Genomic DNA, 20195 nt, shown 5'->3' with positions numbered 1-20195 from the left:
GTATCCGAAGGCCAACCTTGTCTGGGATTTCAGTCCCAACATCTCCCGTACCCCTTCGAATGACGAGTCGAAGTCCACTGGTGGCTGTACACTGATGAATACTGCAGTGGTGTTTTAGGAAGCGCAGGCGAAGGTCCTGGCGGTCCTTCAGACGGAGGCCAAAGGTCGATTTTTGGATTAGCAAAGAGTAAACTATGCATCTAACTTGGTTTAGAAAATACATTTTGTCACAGAAAATAGTCAACTTTTTCTATGAGTATAAATACTTTTATCATGTAGATCATGTTACAATGAAATAACAAAATTTGTTTCACTTGATTTGAAGCTCAGATGAATTAGTTATTAATTTTACAATGTTGAGGCTTTTTTTTGAATTTCAATGAAATTCAAGAAAACCGCTCGATAAATTGCTAAAACCGAACGGTTACCGGCAAATTCGAGCGGAAAATACGCTCGATAAATCGACAAATGCGTTCGGTAACCGTAGCAAACGAGCGGTTACCGTTCGGTCGATTCGGTCCGAAATCTCGCCGAATTTCAAATTTGACAGAGTGAATTTTGAACGAATTCTCGCTGAATTTCGAGCGGTTATCGCGATAATCACGATTTTCCGGTTACCGTCTGATCTCAGTTTTCGTGCCCCCAAACTGTTTTGTAAACTTTGGTCCCACGTCGCCGCTCGCCTCGCCAGTCGTTTTTTATTGAAATTTTCCTTCCTTCTCTTCAGATTTCCCTAGCTGTTTTTTAACCCCCTCACCCCTCCACGTATTTATATTTCCATAATCTCTGCATCCCTCTCTTCTCGTCTTCATGTGGATTCGGCAAGCTTCCGATCGCAACTCCTCTTACTAGGAAACAAAAACTGTGGTGCCCTTAGTCCTTGTCTGTGGCTGATTGAAGCATTCTCTGTTGTAGATTGAGTTGCACGCGCAGGTTCTGAAACCCTCTCCTATTGTTGGAGAAATGTGTGAGCAGCTTGCTGCAGCCTGGTGAGCATCCAGCCATGGCGACGCTACATGGAGCTGTCTTGTTCTTGAGGCCTGGTGCTTACCAACAATCGAAATCATTCCCAAAGAATGCCAACGGTCCGCTTAACATCTTATTAGGTTGTAGTGCGGTTTATAATTCAGGGGAAGGTCATCATGTATAGAAGCCGCACATTGTTCCTAGGTTAAAGCTTAGCTTTACCAAAGCGAGCCATTATCTGTATAGAAGCTTAAACGAGAGAACTACAAGGCACTGGCTGGTAAGGTATGTTTTGTTCCGAAGAACTCCCAATTGATGAATCTTGATCACTGTTTGCTTATATCTGAAGCATTCTGTTGCATGCAGCACCGATTTCATGTTAACGCTTCATCAGATGAGGAATTCCGCTCATCGCATAATATAGCAGTCAGCGTTTTCAAGCGGTATAAGAATGTTATTGATCGAGGAGGTGGCGATAACCTAAAAGTATTAGTTTTCATTGAGATTATTGATAACTCTTCTTGACATAATTCCTTTCTGTAATTAATATACCGCCTTTCAATGTTACCAGGGGTTCGTTAGTGCTGGAGTGCAGGCATATGCCCTAGGATGTACAGAAGAAGGGATCAACTTGAAATTCAAAGTCCATTCCTTTGAGGTTTGGAACACGGGAAAAATTCCCGAATCCTGCATTTTTCCTGCGAAATTGAACTGTTTCCTGTGAAATTCCTGCAGGATTCCTGTGAAATTCCTGCGTTCCAAAGGAGGCCTAAAATATGATTTAGAGCGCTTCAGTTTGCAGTTATCTTTTATCTTCTATTGTCTTGCGTAAATAAGGTTCTGCCATTATAGCGAATTCTAATCAAAGCAAATATATAAGGAGTATTAATTAAACTACAACAAGTGCCCTTTTTATCCTGCCATAAGAGTCACTTCCTTGCCATCACCGATGGCATCGATCACAGTGGCCTAGCCCCCTGTGTAACAGCGCATCTCTTCCGAGGAACGGTCGCAGAAGTCGTTTGTTTTGTAGGTCACTCTATCCGGCAACGCGTTCAACTTGTCAACTATTTTGGCACAGTCCTTGAATAGCTCGTAGCGCTGCACCTTCTCCTCTTCGTCCTTGTATGTGCGATGATACTCGGCCATCCACTCCTCGAACCTCTTCTTCATGGCTTCCTCCTCAACAACCAGATTGCTACCTGAGATTACAGGTGAGACAAGGTTCACGGTGAGGAACAACTAACAAGGCCAGAGATCCAAATGCAGATTTGTTTCGTGCCTACTGGCTCTCTGCATCTTTTTTGAGATGATACCATATTACTAATAGATGCGGTATTTTGCTAAAAAATTCCAACCGTGCAATTGTGCTGTTGTTTCAAAAATAGAGAGAATTTCAATTCCAAGTGACACCCAAAGAAAATATTTCAAATTGGAATTGATGTGAATAAAGTTCTAATTCTATTGAATTAATCCCATTAATTGAATTAAACTCAATTCTCTCAAGCCAACATCTTACTCCTAAAATTGACTAACAAAGTAGCCTTTGTATATGGCGAGACTCTCGAACGCTTTTATATAGCAAGACTCACCATCTTATAAACGATCGCGTTGAGGCTATACTATTCCATTATTTGATTTGAAATTTCAGTGATAGCACGCGTGATGTACAGTACAGCATCCCCGGGAAAACCACAGTCGCTGCTTGCCTCATGAACCGTAAGCGCATTTTTTCTCTCCCGTATTTTTCGGTCCAACTGTTGTTTGGTATTTTGGGCCTGATGTTAGGCAACCAAGTTCACGGGCTTAAGGAAGAATCCGACATAACTAATGGGTTTGTGCGCATACTTTTGGGCTGATAATAAATTTTTGCTCTAAAATGTAACGTACATCTCGGCCATCCCGGCAATTCCATTCTCAGGGCAAGGCTGAGCTCCTACCGGCAGGAGACACAAACGAGCAAGTTAAGGAAGAGCAGCTTGTTTCACTACGTTTGTGTCAAATGCATTCAGATTTTAAGGGGCTTCGTTTTAAGGATCTCTCCAGTCTTCCACCCTCCGAAAGGAGCCTAGCTAGGTTCAGATCAGGATCTGATAAATTTGACTAACTGCAACGGATTTATGGTGCAGCGTGCAAGGGGTTTACAACTTCACACCAAGGAATCACAGATGGGGATGACAAACTGTCTACTAGACTAATGACTGAACCTACTCGTCTCATAGATTTCACTTAATTTAATCTATCTGGCCACCTGAGCATCGTTAGGATGAGCAGGTAAAGGGGAAAAAAACGTCTGAGATTGTGACTACGTCTGTTCATAGGCCTAGGGAAGGCCCATGAAAATGTGGATGCTGGTCTTTCTGCTGTTGTAGCAAAAGCAGGGCCCATCGTTCTTCCAGCGAAGATCCAGCGGCCGGTTGCTGGCTTTTGCATGCATCAGTGCGAGAGGAGCAATCAATCACAAAAAGGAGCTGAAGAGGACTTGCCGTTTTGGCAGTGCAGGAACGATCAGTGCTCGTGGGACAGCTCGAGACAGATCAGCCGGCCAGGTCATGTGTAATCAGCAGGAATATAGTGCTTAGTTTATGAATCCAATTTAATATGAACATAGAATTTAGTCAATATATTTTGTATATTTACATTTCTCCTAAATAAGCTTAAACATTTGGGGGAGATCAAACTATATCAATCACCGAAAACTTTACAAAACTTTCCTCCATGAATTTTTTTACGCCCAAAATTTTTTGGTACATTGCAAATAATAATAATGGTATAATATTAAAGGGTGTGTATCCTTTTAAATAGCAATTAAATTCGCTTTTACAGAAGTATTGTTGTTTGGTTTATGCCAAATATGCATTTCTTTTAATTAATTCTCTCACTAGTAAATTACTGCTTAAAATATTTGCTTTGCTACTAGTAAATTTCTTTGAGATAAATTAATCAAGTGCAGGTGTGGTTAGTAGTGTCACCTTAATTGTAATGCTCTCTCCGATTTTAATACAATTTTTGGGTCTAATACTCTCCGATTCCTTAGGACATCAGGTGCATGAACTATATTACGCTCTTGTACTTAAAAAGTATGTAGGACTACTTGAAATATATTGAGTGCAACAAGCACACAAAAGCTGGATAAATTCTGGACATGACAACACTGATAATCCTATTTTCAACGGATCATAATTTTACCGTGATACATGTCAAGTCTATAGTAGTACAGAATTTTGCAATTTCCCATTTTCTTGTTCATGCTTTCATGTTGTAGGAAAGAGCACAAAATATATTGCTAAATTTGGTATTAGGAACAACCGTATGAAATGAGGAAACCAGTAATTAAAGGCTGGCTACCAAACACCGCGTAATAAGACAAATAGGATAGTACTATGTAAAGTTAGCTAGATAGCCATTGTGTAGAACATGACACGCCTTCTGGTGCTCTCATTCGCTGGATTCAGTAGGTCATGAATAAAATCACCATCATCACAAAAAACATTTGAAGATAGCAAAGAAGTGAAAACTGCAGAGCAATACGAAGCTAATGGGGAGTGTCCTTTGCTGAATTAAGCAGGGATTTATTACTCAGATTCTCTCAAGATCTCGTTAGGAACTTGTGCAAATTCTTTCCTTGAACTAAAAAGAGAACTGAGATATGCACATTAAACAAAAAAAAGTTGGATATTTCCCTATGGAAGATTATGCGGTCACCTGTCCCAACTGAACCACACTCTGATTCACTCGCTAAGGTGAGATAAAACTAGATGCTTGTTCTATCCAGTGAGCTTTGCTGGAGGAAAGTAAGCTCAAACTCCAAATGAATTGATAGCCATTATCGAGTGACATAGATTAGTCATACTCCAACCCAATTAACAAAATGTTGACATAGATTAGTCTGTTAGCTCTTTTGAATTTCCCCATATCCAAGGAATAAGCTATGTAATCACGAGCTATAGTTTTAACATGCGCCAGTCCTCGGCGGTCGCCGGAAGCATGTTCTTCCGTGTCTTGCTAGAGCTCAGGGGCATCCCGGCGCATGCTTGGCGTCTCTCCACGGTGGAGCGGATCCTGGGCTCCTCCTGCGTTGCTCTTCAGCCAACGCTGGGATCCGTTGATATGAAAGACCTAAGCCGTTTCTCTGTGGTGGCCTGGTGCGTCTATCCGAAGCTCATTCCGGCGGAGGCGTCCCTCATCATTCCTGAGCCGATGGAGGGGTATGTTGAGCGTGGACTTTTTTCTCCGCCCGGAAGAGATTCTTCATTCCAAACAACCCTACCTTCATTACAAGGTCGCCATCCGCCTATTGGAGATACAGGATTGGCGCTTGCCTTCAGATTCCTCCTCCGACGGCACCCCGCCGGACACTTGGGATAGCGACGGCGACGACTACCCCGGGTTCGAGCATCATGGCCGGTCCGATCCGTGGCTAAGCGAACAAGGTTCCATGAGCCTCCGGAGGATGGCTGCGCTGGTGCCACAGGGTTTGCAGGTTCTGGTGGGGCGGGTGGTGCATTCGTGGCTGCCGCCATGGACGTTCACCGGTCGACTGCTTCGCCACCAGCGCTGTTGGAGCGTGGCAGATGGTCCCCTGTCGCATCGCTCACCTGGTCGCAGCAGGCCCCACTCCGTTCTGGGAGTTTGTGTCTTGATTCACGTGCCGCGCTTCACGGGCCGGTTGGGGCTTGGGGCGCCGTCTGTGGACGCGCCATGCTCTAAATTCCTGGTCGACCGGTCCTCACCCAGGGAGTTTCTGGACCCAATGCTCCTAGAATGCTCTTCAGGCGCTAAGCCCTTGTGCCGCACCATCTCGCCTACCATGGAATCGACGGTTATCCGCTCTGTTGCTCCCTGATCCTGGGGTTGGGATCCGATGGTCCATGAGAGCGCTCTGGCAGACCTTGCATGGGAATCTGGCACGGCGGGTCACAAGATGGTGCGGCGTGATGCCTTGCCAAGCTCTGCCGCTGCGGGTCTCCTGCTAGAGCCATGCCCTACCAGCTTTTCAAAAGCCGTCCTTGGAGCGCAGCTGCGCGTCGCCTACCTGCCTGGTGTTGCTTCAAATGTTGTGGGAGTCACGTGCACGCAAAACTCCTCGCCGTTGCCTCTGCTGCCTTTCAGGGACTTGGTGACTGGTCCATCTGCAGCGGGAGTGGATTTGGAGGGCCCGCCTTCCCAGGGTTTGGGCTGGACGGGGACGCTAGTTCCCTTGGGACGGTCGACATCGAGGTTTGCTCGCCTTGTAGCGTCACAGCTCAGTGCACTCTTGATCCTTCGGTCACGGATGGGTGTGCTGGCCCGCTACGTTTTTATCAGCCGAAGGCATGTCATCTGGTTTATCAGAGGCGCCGTTCGCGCGTGGCCCCTAGATCTGAGTCGCCACCACCACCTCCTGTGCAACCCGCGCCTACGGCTATGACGTCGCCTATTGCGCCTGGGCTGTTGAAGGGTTCGGCGTTGCTCCCTCCCTTGTCGCCGCTACCATCTACACTCATGTTGCCTTTCCAGGAGGAGGAGAACGCCTTCCTGGCCCGAGTATCTGTGCCCACTTCATCCTTGCTCCAGACCTCTCCCGTGCAAACGCGTCGGCCGCAGCCCCTGATGCCTTCCGCGAGGCCGACCAGGAGAAGCGCCCGGCTAGCTGGATCCGCCCGTGGCCCACAGGCCAACGTGGTACGTCGTGCACAGGCGGTCCTCATGAAGAAATTAGGGATCATTGATGAGGGCGTGTGCCTTGATAAGCATGCGTTGGATGAATACGCGATGCTTTTTCAGAGACCCCTCTCCCGCGCGCATTTGGTCGCTCTCGTAGCCTTGTTCGGTTGGGTGGTGCCGGACGTCGAGGAAGTACGTTCCGCGGACTTCCTTGTGTCTGTGTGTTGAGCGTTGTATGCTGCTCTTGTAAGACTTTGGTCGTCTGGTTGTTGGTATATTCAATGGACGTAGCAAATATCCTTGTATGGAACGTTCGAGGCTTGAACACTTCATTGCGACGCGATGCAGTCTGTGTGGTCGTGGACGGGGTGAACCACGATATTGTTTGCTTCCAAGAGACCAAGACGGTGAGTATGTCGGCCACAATCCTTTTATCTACTCTCGGTCCCGAGTTCAACCACAAGGTGGTGCTTCTGACGAATGGGTCGCGCGGGGGGATTTTAATGGCGTGGAAAGGGAACGTTTGCATGGCCATTTCCTCCCGCATTGATTCCCACTCGGTGTCGGCTCAGTTCACAAATGCAGATGGGCGATCTTGGTGACTCACGTGCGTCTATGGGCCACAGCTTGATGCTGACAAACTCCAGTTCATGCAGGAGATTAGGGATGTCCGCTCTGGATGCCCGGGGCCATGGGCTTTGGTCGGCGATTTCAACTTGATATACCGATCGGTTGATAAGAACTCCAACGTCAATCGTGTCATGATGGGCCGCTTCAGGCGCTTGCTTGATGATATGGAGTTGCATGAAATTGAGTTCCTGGGCAGACGTTACACCTGGTCGAACGAGCGCTCCTCGCCGACTTTAGTCCGCCTTGACCACGTGTTTTGCACGGCCGAGTGGGAAGAGCTCTTTCCTAATTGCCTGCTACAGAGCTCCGCGGTGGGGGTATCCGATCATTGCCCTCTCCATTTGGGGCTGAGAAACAACGTAAGGGGCAAGGCGCGCTTTCACTTTGAATGCTTCTGGCCAGAGCTCGACGGCTTCCAAGAGACGGTGCTCCAGTCTTGGTCGGCTCCGGTGGACGATGTGGGCCCACTTCATCGTCTCGCTCTTAAGCTCAGTAGCCTTGCGAGGGGGCTGCAGGCTTTGAGTTAGAAGACAGTAGGCAATGTCAACTTGCGACTCCATTTAGCCCAAGAGCTCCTTCACCGGTTCGACATGGCGCAAGATGGCCGGCCCTTATCCGTTCTGGAAGTTTGGCTGAGGTGTCGTATCAAGAGGCACTACCTGGCCCCGTCCTCCTTATAGTGCACCATCGCGCGTTCCCGGTCGCGGATCAACTGGCTTCATGATGGCGATGCCAACACGTCTTTCTTCCATTTACATGCCAGATATAGAAAAAGGAAGAACTTTGTTTCCGCTCTCAAGGTCGATGATCGTGTGTTGACTTCTCAGTAGGATAAGGAGGAGGCCATGTGGGGTTTCTTCACTGATTTGTTCGGATCACCACATCTTCGACAATCCACTCTATGCCTTCAGGCCTTCCATCCTGCTGGTTTTGACTTGGTCGAGCTGGAGGTGCCATTTCATGAGTCCGAGGTGTGGGAAACGATAAAACTCTTGTCGCCGGACAAAGCACCGGGGCCGGACGGGTTCACGGGTAGTTTCTACAAGGAGTGCTGGCTGGTTATTAAAGATGACGTCTTGGAGGCGTTACAGGCCCTGCACGACGGAGATGGTAGAAATCTCCACCTCCTGAACTCGGCACTCCTTGTCCTCATCCCCAAAGCTCCGGACGTCGACCACCTGCAGGATTTCAGACCAATTAGTTTGGTACATAGCTTCGCGAAGCTCGCTACTAAAATCTTGGCTAACTGGCTGGCGTCGAGGTTGCCGGCTATGGTGTCGGTGAATCAGAGTGCGTTTTTCAAGGGTCATTGTATTCATGACAACTTCCTCCTAGTCCAACATATGGCGCAGTACTTCCATAATCAAAAGATGCCTTGGATTCTTCTCAAATTGGACATTACAAAGGCCTTTGGTTCGATCGCATGGTTGTTTCTTTTGGAGGTGCTTTCGCATCTAGGGTTCGACCCTCGTTGGATGAACATCCTGTGTCTGCTCTTGTTGTCCTCCTCAACTCGTATCCTCCTGAATGGGTGCCCGGGGAAGGTCATTGTGCATCGCAGCGGCCTCCGACAAGGCGACCAGCTCTCGCCGATGCTTTTCATCCTTGTGATGGATCTGTTAAACACTATGTTCCTCAAGGCTGTAGAGGAAGGTTTGTTGTCGCCTTTGGCGAGGAGGGAAGTCGGGCATCACCTCTCCTTGTATGCGGATGACGTCGTTTTGTTTCTTCATCCAAATGCCTGTGATCTCTCTATGTCCAAGGCTATTCTCAGCTCTTTTGGCGAAGCTTCAAGGCAGCACTCAAACATGCTCAAGAGCTCAATCATTCCTATCCGCTACCAGGAGTCTGACTTGGAGTTCATATGCTCGGAGTTGCCATACCCGGTTGCCAATCTTCCATGCAAATACCTGGGCTTACCACTCTCCGTTCGCAAGTTGCGAAGAATGGACCTTTAGTCACTCATCGACAGATTTGATGACATGCTGCCAGGGTGGTAGGCCGGGCTGCTGACCACCGTTGGTCGATCCGTCCTGGTGCGAGCGGTGTTGACCGCCCTGCCGATATACACGCTTCTTTCTCTGGACATTCTGAAATGGGTGATTAAAGCTATCGATAAGAGGCGGAGGGCATTCCTTTGGAAAGGGAGACATCAAATTCACGGTGGGCACTGTGCTGTTGCCTGGCTTTGTGTTTGCCGGGTGATTGACCTTGGAGGCATTGGTATTCCTAACCTTGAGATCTTGGGGTGGTCGCTCCGGATGAGATGTCTCTGATTGCAGAAAACGCAACCAGACCGACCTTGGTCGATGTTCAGCTTGGCTATGCATAGCAACGTGCAAGCGATGTTTGCGGTGTCCATGATATCTGAGGATGGAGATGGGAAATAGACTCTCTTTTGGTTGGATAGATGGCTGCATGGTCGTTCATTGAAAGTTTTGGTGCCGACCCTGCTTCCTTTTGTAGCGAAAAGGGCGGTGGCTAAACGAACTGTTTATGAGGCATTGCAGATCTGGGCTTGGCTTAGGGATATTGGTGGAAGCCTGAACGAGCTGGCAATCTTGCAATTCCTGCAAGTTTGGGATGCTGTTGAGGGCTCTGAGTTGCGTGCGAGGAGTCCTGATCAACATTGCTGGACTCTGGTGGTCTCCGGCATGTTCTCGACATGCTCGGCTTACCGTTGCTTCTTCACGAGCGCTATTACCTTTGAACCATACAAGAGAATTTGGAGGACGTGGGCTCCGTTGCGAGCCAAATTCTTCGTTTGGCTGGCGACTCTCAATAGATGCTGGACAGCGGATAGACTCGCGCGGCGTGGCTTGCAACACCCACCGAGTTGTCCGCTCTGTGATCAAGCGGATGAAATGGTGCAACACCTATTGACAGATTGTGTCTTTGCTAGAGAGATTTGCTTCATAGTGCTACAACATGTGCACCTAGAGAGATTGGCACCAACGGCAGACTACAAGGTCTTTCAAACATGGTGGCACCGTGCGCAGAGGGTAGCTTCCAAGGAGGTCCGCGAGGGATTTAACTCCTTACTGATTCTGGTGGCATGGTTCCTTTGGAAGCTTCGGAATCGATGCGTCTTTGACGGCACTAATCCCTCGATCGCTGGTCTTCTTGCAGATATTCGTGAGGAGGCACGGCTGTGGGGTTTAGGTGGCGTGGCTCAGTTGCGAGCCTTGTTGGGTTGAGCTTCTAGGTCTAGGCCGTTATCTAAGTCTGTGGCGCGTCGATTCATCTATAACTAACCCGGCCGTTGGAACGGCATTGTAACCTAACTCGTCTCCCGAGTTATTCCTTTACTTAATATAATGACACGTAGTTCTCCTGCGTCGTTCGCGAAAAAAAAACTTTGCTAGTCTGTTAGCTCTTTTGAATTTCCCCATATCCAAGGAATAAGCTATGTAATCGCGGGTTATACTTTCCATAATTACCATGAACAGAAGTTCATAATTTAGTACTAAATGGAACACAAACAAAAAAAAAACGAGTTATTCTCAGTTGCTCACCACATGTGGTTTGGAGTAATTCACGGCAAAATTTATGTATTGCCAGTCATAGTTAAATAGTACTTACGAGATTGCCAAAATTTCTAGAAATCATTTGCAAAAGTTCATCGAGCTTACTGTGTCGGTGACGAGCCTCACGCGCTTTGAGGTACATTTGCTCAGCAGTGACAGATTCCAATGCTTCTTTCAGCTCCGCAATTTTCACATTGGTAGGGTCCAAGTGCTCTGCAATTGGAACCGAAAATGTTAAAATGAATGGGAACAGATATCTCCCTAAATAGATAAACGTAAGATCGCACAATCCAATCAAATCCATCGGTGCTCAATACTTATAAACCAACTAATTTGAAATAATACTGAGCTTAAGGAACACAGCCAGTAAACTAACCATCTTTTGCCAGATTGTGCTCGTTAGGTACGTGCCCAACATGAATGTAGAAAGAAACAGTTTCAGATGCTCCATATGGATTATGGAAACAAAACTTGTACATTCCACCCCTTGGAGCTTTAAACTCAAATTTCTCACCAGATTTTCCCTTCAACGTATATACAGTGTTACCGCCTGGTGAAGTTACCTATATTCATGAAACAACATTATCGAACATCAGCAAAGGTGGTTCATGGATCTTTCATGGATCAACTGTTAAGTGAAACATGATAAATAATTCAGTACTAACCACAAACCCTATACAATGGAATTGTTCATAAGCAAACATAACATGTCAAAACAATATTAAATTAGCTTCTAGTATGGATATTAACAAACTAAATGAAAAGAGGGGAACAGGTAAGTTTCTGAACCAAATCTAATTATTAACTATTAAGAAAGAAATAAACATTCAGATGGGAGAACTGAAATGACACATCCAGACAAAAAAAAAAAAAGCAAACTGCACTAGTAATAGATAAAGTAGGATCAACTTAGGTATTTCCCAATAACTAGCAATTGTTGTTGAGCATAGTATAGTTAATTATATAGTTGTAAAGCTAGTACGGATACTAACAAACTAAATCATCTAATGGAATCGGTATAAAGAAAAAAATGACGGCTGAGGGACTAGCCCCTCGACAGATAATTGGGAGAAAGGTGGGTCAACCCGAGTTGCGAGGGCTTGAAATCGGGTGGCGAGGACGCATCAACACGACCCCACCGCCGGGCTACAACACGGTTCGCTTGAATTGGTATTACGTCAACTGAGACACACCAATTCACTTTGCTTTGTCCTACATCGGATCATTGCCTAATAATCGAAGGGCTTCCATTAGAAACAACATACTAGTATTCCAAGAACAAGGAAAATACTGGGTTCTTCTTCCACAGATATTTTCTTTCTTTTTGGATTTTTCACAGATATTTTCTTTCTTTTTGGATTTTTCACTGGGAAACGCATAATAGCACCCCGTAAAAACAAGGTTCCAGCTTGCAGTATGAGCATCAAGGATAACAATAACATGGAACAACTAATATATAATAAAAAAGTCCAATTTACAACATATACTTTCACAAAAGTCCAAACTGGGCTCTCCTTTTTTTTTACTTGTTGACTCACTGTGATGTGTGATATGTGGCATCTGGCATGGCTGATTGGCTTACTGTCTGAACAAATCAAGCCCCGGCATCAATGTCACTATTAGGGCGACGCAATCATTTCCAAAGTTGAGGGAATTAATTAACTTGTTGACTCACTGTGATATGTGGCATGCTGGCATGGCTGATCGTATTGCTGTCAGAACGAATCAAGTCCCTGCATCTATGCCACTGTTAGGGTGAAAGTCGCAATGGTTTTCAGAGTTGAGTGAATTAATTAACCGATTTTGTAGTAGAGGGTCAATAACTCAATATGGACTTCCATGAAGTAGAGGGAAGTAAATAGGACCTTTTCCAGTAAAATAAATACATGAACAACAAACAACCAACATCAAATTGCCATACTGACTTGGAAGCCCCAAATCCAGAAATATGAAAAAGAACAAGAAAACTCCACCGTTTTACTCATAGATGAACAAACTTATCGCCATGCATAGAAAGCACAGTAGTGAAACGTACTAGCACAAAAATATGTTCAGCTGCTTCTTCTAAATGAAGACTTGAAGAGAGTTTAACAACCCCCTATAATTTAGCTGCGCTTCAACAAAACAAATAAGGTACAGCAGTTTCATCAACTTCTCTATAACGAGAAAGTAAGAATGCAGAAAACTAGTTGTGAAATAATCAACACAATGTGCGCTCAAGTGAAAAAGCAAATCATAAAAATAAACCTGCCAAAACATAAATTAGCATTATTTGCAGCACGACGGCATCAGAAGCAGGACCTAGAGAACTAAAGACTCTCCAACAGATAAGGGAACTCCAGAAGAACCTTTTCCTCATTTAAAAAAGAATGACCCTTATCCTACAAGTTTTTTCCGTTGGAAGGTAAGTGAAATTACCATCAAATTTCATCGCAAGCCCCTTCCTCCACCCAAACTAATCTCTGAAGCAAATCTCGATGAAATCAGCAGCGAGACACCACATTGTCAGGCAGTAGAATCCGATTGATCTGTCGAATGCACTCGCAATACACGCATACCAAGCCACAGATACCAAACGGACACCGCAGTCCACCGAAATTTCCTCCAATGGTCTGGACTTTGCACGAGAGCACTAACCAATCGACTCCAAGAAAAATCAGCACTCCTCAGTTAATTAAGTTAGGCACTAGAACTAAATAAAACCATGCACGTTACTAATCGAGATCGCCAAATCGCCACAGGTATTTCCCCCCAAGCCGCAGATCCCGAAAGGGGGCCGCGATTCCACCTGATCCCCAATTCAACTTGACGACCCGCGCGCACAGATCCCTAACCAAACAACCCATAAACGCCAACAAACCCAGATCCTCGCATCCAAATCAAACGCGCAGGAAGAAGTTGGGCGAGAGGAAGATGAATCGGGCGAGTACCATGAGGTCGATGCCGGGGTGGTCGGAGCTCCAGAAGATGTCGTGGTCGACGACGACAAAGTTGCCCGTCACGCTGTCGCCCTCGTAGGGCACGAACTCGTGGATGCACTCGGTGGTGTCGGTGACCGTCACCGACAGAGCGTCCGCCCGCCACCCCGCGGCCGCCACCAGCGCCACTGCCAGTACCAGCAGCATCGCCGGCCGCCACCTAGCCATGTGTCGCGGTCCGGGCGGCGCTAAGGTTTCGTGCTCGAGGGAGGGGGGCGTGGTGGCGCTAGGGCACGGGAGAGGCATCAGCTTTCGGCAAAATCGATACGGGGGCACACGGGGAATCTTCCCTGGGTTTTATAGGTGAGCTGCCGTGCGGAAGAGGGCAAGCCGAGGGCGGCGGCGTCCGGCGTGCTCGATTGGGGTTCTGCCCGAGCTCTCCAGGTTGGACGACGAGAAGGCGGACGACTCTCGGGCGCTGGCTGCGGCGGCAACTGGGCCAAAGCGCGTGGGGAGGCCAGGGCGAGCGAGGGCATTTTGAATCAAAATTTAAATACCCTAGGAAAATTCCAGAAAACACTATGAGACATTTTGAAGCTAATAAAAAAATTTTGAGCCCTTAAAATATGTCAGTACTTTTGGAAATTAAACATAACACAAATAAATTCAAATAAATTCCAAATGGCTCTAAACAAAATACACTAAAACTCAGATAAATCCAAATAAATTCCAAAGGTCAAAATAACAATCTAAATACCTATTTTCAGCATGAATGCACTTCAATCAATTATAGCCTAATTCAATTTAGGATTTGAATTTAGAAAATAGGGTTTCCTATTCTAATTATTTAAACTATAAACTAATCTTGAAATTTTTTAGAAATTTGTGAAAATTGAAAATTAGGGTGTGACAAGAACATCGGTGAATAATTTAGGTTACTAGGGAAAACATTATTTGGAGGAACTGTATCTGGAGGAAATTATCTAGGGTTCCAAGCGAGAATAACTTAGTGCACTACCGGATTTCGAGACTTTGCCGTGTGCCTAAAAACACTTGGCAACGTGTTTGCCGAGTGTAACACTCGGCAAAGCACTGTCGGCATACACAGTGCCGGCAAACAGATGTTTGCCGAGTGTTTTATATCGCGCACTCGGCAAACATATTTGCCGAGAGCCAAATATGACACTCGGAAAAAAAAAAGTGACCTAACGGCGGCAGGGCTTTAACGGTCTCTTTGCCGAGTGTCTAAGGGATACACTCGGCAAAAAGAGGACACGTGGCGCTCGCACATCGTCCCTTTTTTGGGCAGTTTGCCGACTTTACCGAGTGTCCGTCGAATACACTCGGCAAATCACGGCACGTTTGCCGAGTGTATTGGAGGACACTCGGCAAAGTGAGCATAGAATAGCGCCCAGATAGCACAGTTTGGCGACACGTGGCACTCTTTGCCGAGTGTATTGGAGCACACTCGGCAAACTGGCATCCAAAATGCCAGATTGAATAGCCTTGCGACACGTGTCCGGTTTGCCGAGTGTTACACTCGGCAAACTGTTATTTACCAGATCGACAATTGATCCATACCAGATTCAAAACTGTCGCTGCAATTCAAAACAATTTATATATATTTCACAGATTACCACCTTCACATAAACATCGCATATTACATAAACATCACATAAACATCGTATATTACACAAACATCACATAAACCATCGCATAAACATCACATATGCCACAAACAGCGCATAAACTATCGCAAGTGACACAAACATGACAAATTGTTGTGACAAGATAGCAAAACATAGTCCAAACAAAAAGAAAATGTAGCAGGCCGTAACGGACTCAACACTTGATTACCACCTTAACCTGCATCAATTAAGGAGCAGAAACGCTAATTAAGAAGTATGCATTTGAAAGTAAACAGAAATGGTAAGTATGGATATAGGGTTACAAAAGTAAGTTTTCAAAGTGAGGAGAACAAACCAAAGTGAGGTGGAGTACCAAAGTGAGAACCTCCAGCTCCAGGCGTATTCGATCCCTCTGATGGATACTGCACAAAGGAGGAGATAGTTAGCACAACACTCTATGGATGTAGGAATGGCAATAATGGTGATTACAAGGTTATAAACTAACTTACAGGAGTGTATGGAGCCTGTGGAGCAAGTGGACGAGAAGGCGGTGGCATCGGTGGCGGAGTTTGGCCCATTGCAACATAAAGGGGCGTCATCATCGCATACCACTGGGATCGTTCTGCCACTAGCCTCTCCTCGAACGTTCTCTCTAATTCGTGCCGGAGCCTCCTTTCTTCATCCAGCTGGGCCTACAGTATGTCAGCGCAATCTCATCATCGTTCCAATGCAAAGCATGTAAAGATCGTGGAGGATGAATGAAATAGAACTAACCTGGATTTCGTTCATCGCAATCCGTGTAGGCTCTGGGCGAGGGCGTATACCCGGACCTGAGCTCGTGTGCTGAGCTCTAAGCTGAGAGAGAGAGGGAGTGGTGGCCGTATCGAGTGTGCCGTCGCCAATCCAGAACCGGCCATGTTTCTTGCCTCCTCCCGCCCTCATAACCACTTCCCCATCAAGATCATGCTTGCTCGGATCAAAGTCTGGGCCGTGGACCTCCTTTGCCATCGATGTGTATCCATCCAGGCGAGCCTTGACGTTCTCGTTGGTGTACGCTGAGGCCGGGTCATTCGGGTCATAAGCAACCCCGTGCATCGCCTTTGACTTATGGGCCAAAGCGTAAGCCTTGAACTGGGAGAGAGGCTGACCATCATTTTTTGCCGACTGCAACAGAAAAGTAATAACACTCATAAAGGGGGCGCCGCACAGAAATTAAGGAGAATTGAGCTTGGGAACAACAGATGCTATTGCATACCCATCTAGCCACGAAACCAGTTAGGCTGAGGTTGCCTTGATGGTGTGGCGCGCCAGGCATCAACAATCGCCTTTCCCGGCAAGCATTGTGACTGTCCTCCCACTCGGGAGCGCACCACTTGTCCACGATCACCGCCCAGCACGGAAGGTCTCCGGCGCACCACCCCGGAGGCACCTAAATAATCAAGTACATGATATATAAGAAGAAGAAATTAAGTGTTAGTAATCTAAGGAATAATAAGCTTTAATGTACTTTACCTGCAGGTATTGCTCCCGGGTCAGAAATATGGTCCTAGCGTCTTTTTTTGTCACCTTCGCTCCAAGGTGTTCCGCGTGAAATTTGATCACGGCCTGGACGCGCGCCTCATAGTGCATATCCTTAACAAGCTTCTTGGCAGCTTTGTCGACGACAGCAGCTGCCCTAGCCTCCAAGCCTGGCTCGCATCTAAAAAAATCCTGCATATAGACGTGACGGATCCAGTCATTAGTTAAATAATTTCCATGCGATTAGTATTGACTAATGTAGTGCGAAAGAAACTTACCCACAGCTCGGCCTTCACCCGCTCGGCTCTATTGGGAAACACCCTTCCCTCCCGGTCATAGGCGTCCGGCGCGGCTGCATAGTGGGCCCATGTGTATGCCGGCTCGGTTACTCCTCCCAAAGTAACCATGCCAGGGAACTTCTCCTTGATCAAAAGTCCAAGGATGTCGTTTACATGGCGTGAGTGGTCACCCTCGCCAACCTTCAGCCAGTTCCTACACAAGTGTAAAGGCAAATTATTAGTATGTGTTGAAATATTGAAGATACAAAGGCAAAAAAATAGTGAGAGTAGAGAGAGCCATTTACTTCTCTCCATCTGGTCGAATGAGCAGGCGTCTAGCCATTGGCACCGGTCGTCTCGGGAGGCTAGAAGGACCACGCAGCCACACACGAGAAGAAGTAGAGCTAGAGCTACCCCCTGGTCTACCTGCTCCTCCTCATCCCCAGACTGAGTCGCAGCTGTAGGTATAGGCGAGTCAGACTCAGACTCAGCCGCACCTAGAGGCGACTCAGTCTCCTCCTCAATAGCAGGTATAGAAGCACCTCCTCCACCCCTGCCTCCGCCTCTCGGCCTTCCTGGAGGTCTTCCCCGGGGTCTCTTTCCGGACCCGTCACCTGCATCCGTGGCTTTCCCCGTCGCCTTTTTGTATAGCGACGTTAACTTCCTCATACCGCCCACCATGCTTCAATCACCTGCTATGAGAAAGAGTAAACCAATTAATACGGATGATACAACTTGATCTAAATAGATGAAGCATACTAAAAAACCCATGCTATGAGAACGAGTAAACCAATTAGTACGGATGTTATAACTTGATGTAAATAAATGAAGCATACTAAAAAAAACATGCTATGAGAAAGAATAAATCATACAGTTATTAGAAATAAATATACAGTTATTAGAAATAATCATCATCATCGGGATCAGCTGGATCATAAGTCTCATCATCACTATCACGCGTGTTGAAATAATCATCCTGATGCTCGGGAGGAGGAATGCCGTCATCACCGTCATTGCCTAAATGTAACCGCTCAAGTAATTACAAGTCCCTCGCATTCTCAACCTCGTCTTCTTCGTCCTCGTCAGCACCAGTTTCATTGTCTACTTCCATGCCCTGAGCTTCCGTCAAGTCGATCTCAAAATTCTCTGCGAGGCCATCTTCTTGAAAGAATTCTCCATCATATGTGTTGGGGTCTATGTTGTAATCTTCATTGTTTGGGACTGGTAGTTTACCGTGTGGCAGTACCTTGTACACAACATCCCAACCCTTAAGACGCTCAACGGTTTTGCACGGGTACGAGAGATAATAAACTTGCGTGGCCTGTTGAGCCACAATATAGACATCGTCTCCTGGTAAGACGGTTGATTGTCGAATTTCGACTAGCCCAAGATTAGGGGTCCGTCTCACTACTCCTGGATCGAACCAATGGCATTTGAATATGACGGGATTCAGAGGTTTGCTCCCATCAAAATTCAGTTCGTATATTTCTTCAATTCTTCCGTAGTACTCAGCCCCATCTAAGCCTGGAGTAAAAACTCCGGTATTTGTTGTTCTATGATTGGGCCGACTCTGCTCGTGGCTTGCTGTGTGGAAGCGATATCCATTCACGTCGTAAGCCTTAAATGACCTGACCCTATAGGCACAACCATCAGCAACTTGTCTCAAGTCGGCACTCATAGACTCGTCGGTTGTTCCCTACAAGTTTAAGCGGGATAGCTTGGTGTATTAGTCGCATGTAAGAAATGAAATCAAGTTAGAAATGAAATCAAGTTGGTGTAATAGCCAAGTTAGAAAGTACTTTCTGTTTGAACCAAGAAATGAAATCGGGCATGTCATTTCCCACACCATCTCTAAGAAGGGCCGAAGCTTCCTCGAGGGTAGGTTCCCTTGATTCATGCCAGAATTGCTCATTGAATTCCCTATAACAATGAGAAGAAGCGGAGTTGGACACAAACTTGTGACTAGTTGAGAAATAATGTATTGAGCACTTACTGCATGTACGGCTCCACTTCGGATAGGTTGGTCAAGACATACAACATAATAGTGCGCCACTCTTCATGTTGCAAGGTCTTGTTAGTCGCACCACTTGCACTGCCAAGTTGCCCTCTAAAGATGCTAAGCTTTGATTCATCTTCGGGGTTGCCAGCATTGTAACGAGGGGGTGGATTATGCACACTGGGAAGATTGTCAGCATAGTATTTTGTTGTGAAGTTTGACACCTCCTCCAGGATGTATGCCTCGGCTATGGATGCTTCAATTTTGCATTCATTTTTACATTTATTTCAAAGAATCTTTTGGAATCTCTCAATTGAGTAGCACCAACGGCCCTGCACGGGCCCCCCATTCGTGCCTCATACGGGAGGTGCAAAATCATATGTTGCATCGGATTAAAGAAGCCTGGTGGAAAGATCTTCTCCAACTTACAGAGCAACACAAGCACCAGTCTTTCCATGTCTGCTACCACGGTATGAGATAACTCTTTAGCACAAAGCTAGCGGAAGAAATTGCTCAACTCCGCAAGCACTAGCCAAACATCCTCGGGGACATAGCCTCAAATCATCACCGGCAGTAGCCGCTCAAGCCATATGTGATAGTCATGACTCTTGAGCCCGTTGATTCGCAAAGTAGCTAAATTCACTCCCCTCTTCAGATTCGCTGCATACCCATTAGGGAACATCAAGGTTTGGAACCACTCAAGTACTTCCCTCCTTTGGGCCCTTGTAAGAACGAAATTGGCCTTTGGCTTCGTCCACGATTTCCCGCCTCTGGGAGGGGCCATGTCTAGCTTTGGTCTATTGCATAATCTCGTTTGATCAACTCTAGCCTTAACGTTATCCTTCGTCTTCTCAGGAATGTCCATGATTGTGCCAAAAATGGCCTCAGCGACATTCTTTTCAGTGTGCATTACATCAATGTTATGTGGAAGAAGGAGATCATCGAAGTAGGGGAGATTCCACAAGCATGGCTTGTGAGTCCAGGTGTGTTGCTCACCATATCCCAGAAATCCATCTCCTTGGGCATTGGCCTCGAGAGCGTCTAACTGAGCACGAACCGCGGCACCGGTCATCTTAGGTGGTGCTAAG

The 20195-nt window shown here is 46.5% G+C and overlaps 1 protein-coding gene, 1 long non-coding RNA gene and 1 pseudogene across 2 annotated transcripts; 1 reads left to right on the top strand and 2 right to left on the bottom strand.

Moving 5' to 3' along the window:
• Positions 1-1003: 1003 nt before the first annotated feature.
• Positions 1004-1690, top strand: LOC133889772 (uncharacterized; annotated as a pseudogene).
• A 71-nt stretch (positions 1691-1761) lies between these two features.
• Positions 1762-14183, bottom strand: LOC133889770 (transmembrane emp24 domain-containing protein p24beta3-like). The gene is made up of 4 exons (XM_062330243.1): positions 13700-14183; positions 11146-11332; positions 10875-10982; positions 1762-2168 (listed from the first exon to the last, which is right to left on the bottom strand). The coding sequence occupies exons 1-4, from the start codon at positions 13991-13993 to the stop codon at positions 1936-1938; spliced, it is 822 nt and encodes a 273-aa protein (XP_062186227.1). The 5' UTR covers positions 13994-14183; the 3' UTR covers positions 1762-1935.
• Positions 14184-18674: 4491 nt separating this feature from the next.
• LOC133889773 (uncharacterized) lies at positions 18675-19300 on the bottom strand. The gene is made up of 3 exons (XR_009903930.1): positions 19105-19300; positions 18958-19031; positions 18675-18807 (listed from the first exon to the last, which is right to left on the bottom strand). It is a non-coding gene; the product is annotated as an uncharacterized LOC133889773 (long non-coding RNA).
• Positions 19301-20195: the final 895 nt, after the last annotated feature.

Source organism: Phragmites australis, chromosome 13 (genome assembly GCF_958298935.1).
Source record: "Phragmites australis chromosome 13, lpPhrAust1.1, whole genome shotgun sequence".
NCBI classification, from domain to species: domain Eukaryota; kingdom Viridiplantae; phylum Streptophyta; class Magnoliopsida; order Poales; family Poaceae; genus Phragmites; species Phragmites australis.
This window is presented reverse-complemented; position numbering and strand designations above follow the sequence as displayed.

What these genes read in the sequence shown, in the direction of transcription:
- LOC133889770 (XM_062330243.1), bottom strand. Translation starts at nt 13,993, where the DNA reads ATGCCTCTCCCGTGCCCTAGCGCCACCACGCCCCCCTCCCTCGAGCAC. An exon ending in GCACAATCTGGCAAAAGATG is followed by an intron (nt 10,983 to 11,145) that starts GTTAGTTTACTG and finishes TTCCAATTGCAG; the next exon opens with AGCACTTGGACCCTACCAAT. An exon ending in TGAGGCTCGTCACCGACACA is followed by an intron (nt 2,169 to 10,874) that starts GTAAGCTCGATG and finishes CTGTAATCTCAG; the next exon opens with GTAGCAATCTGGTTGTTGAG.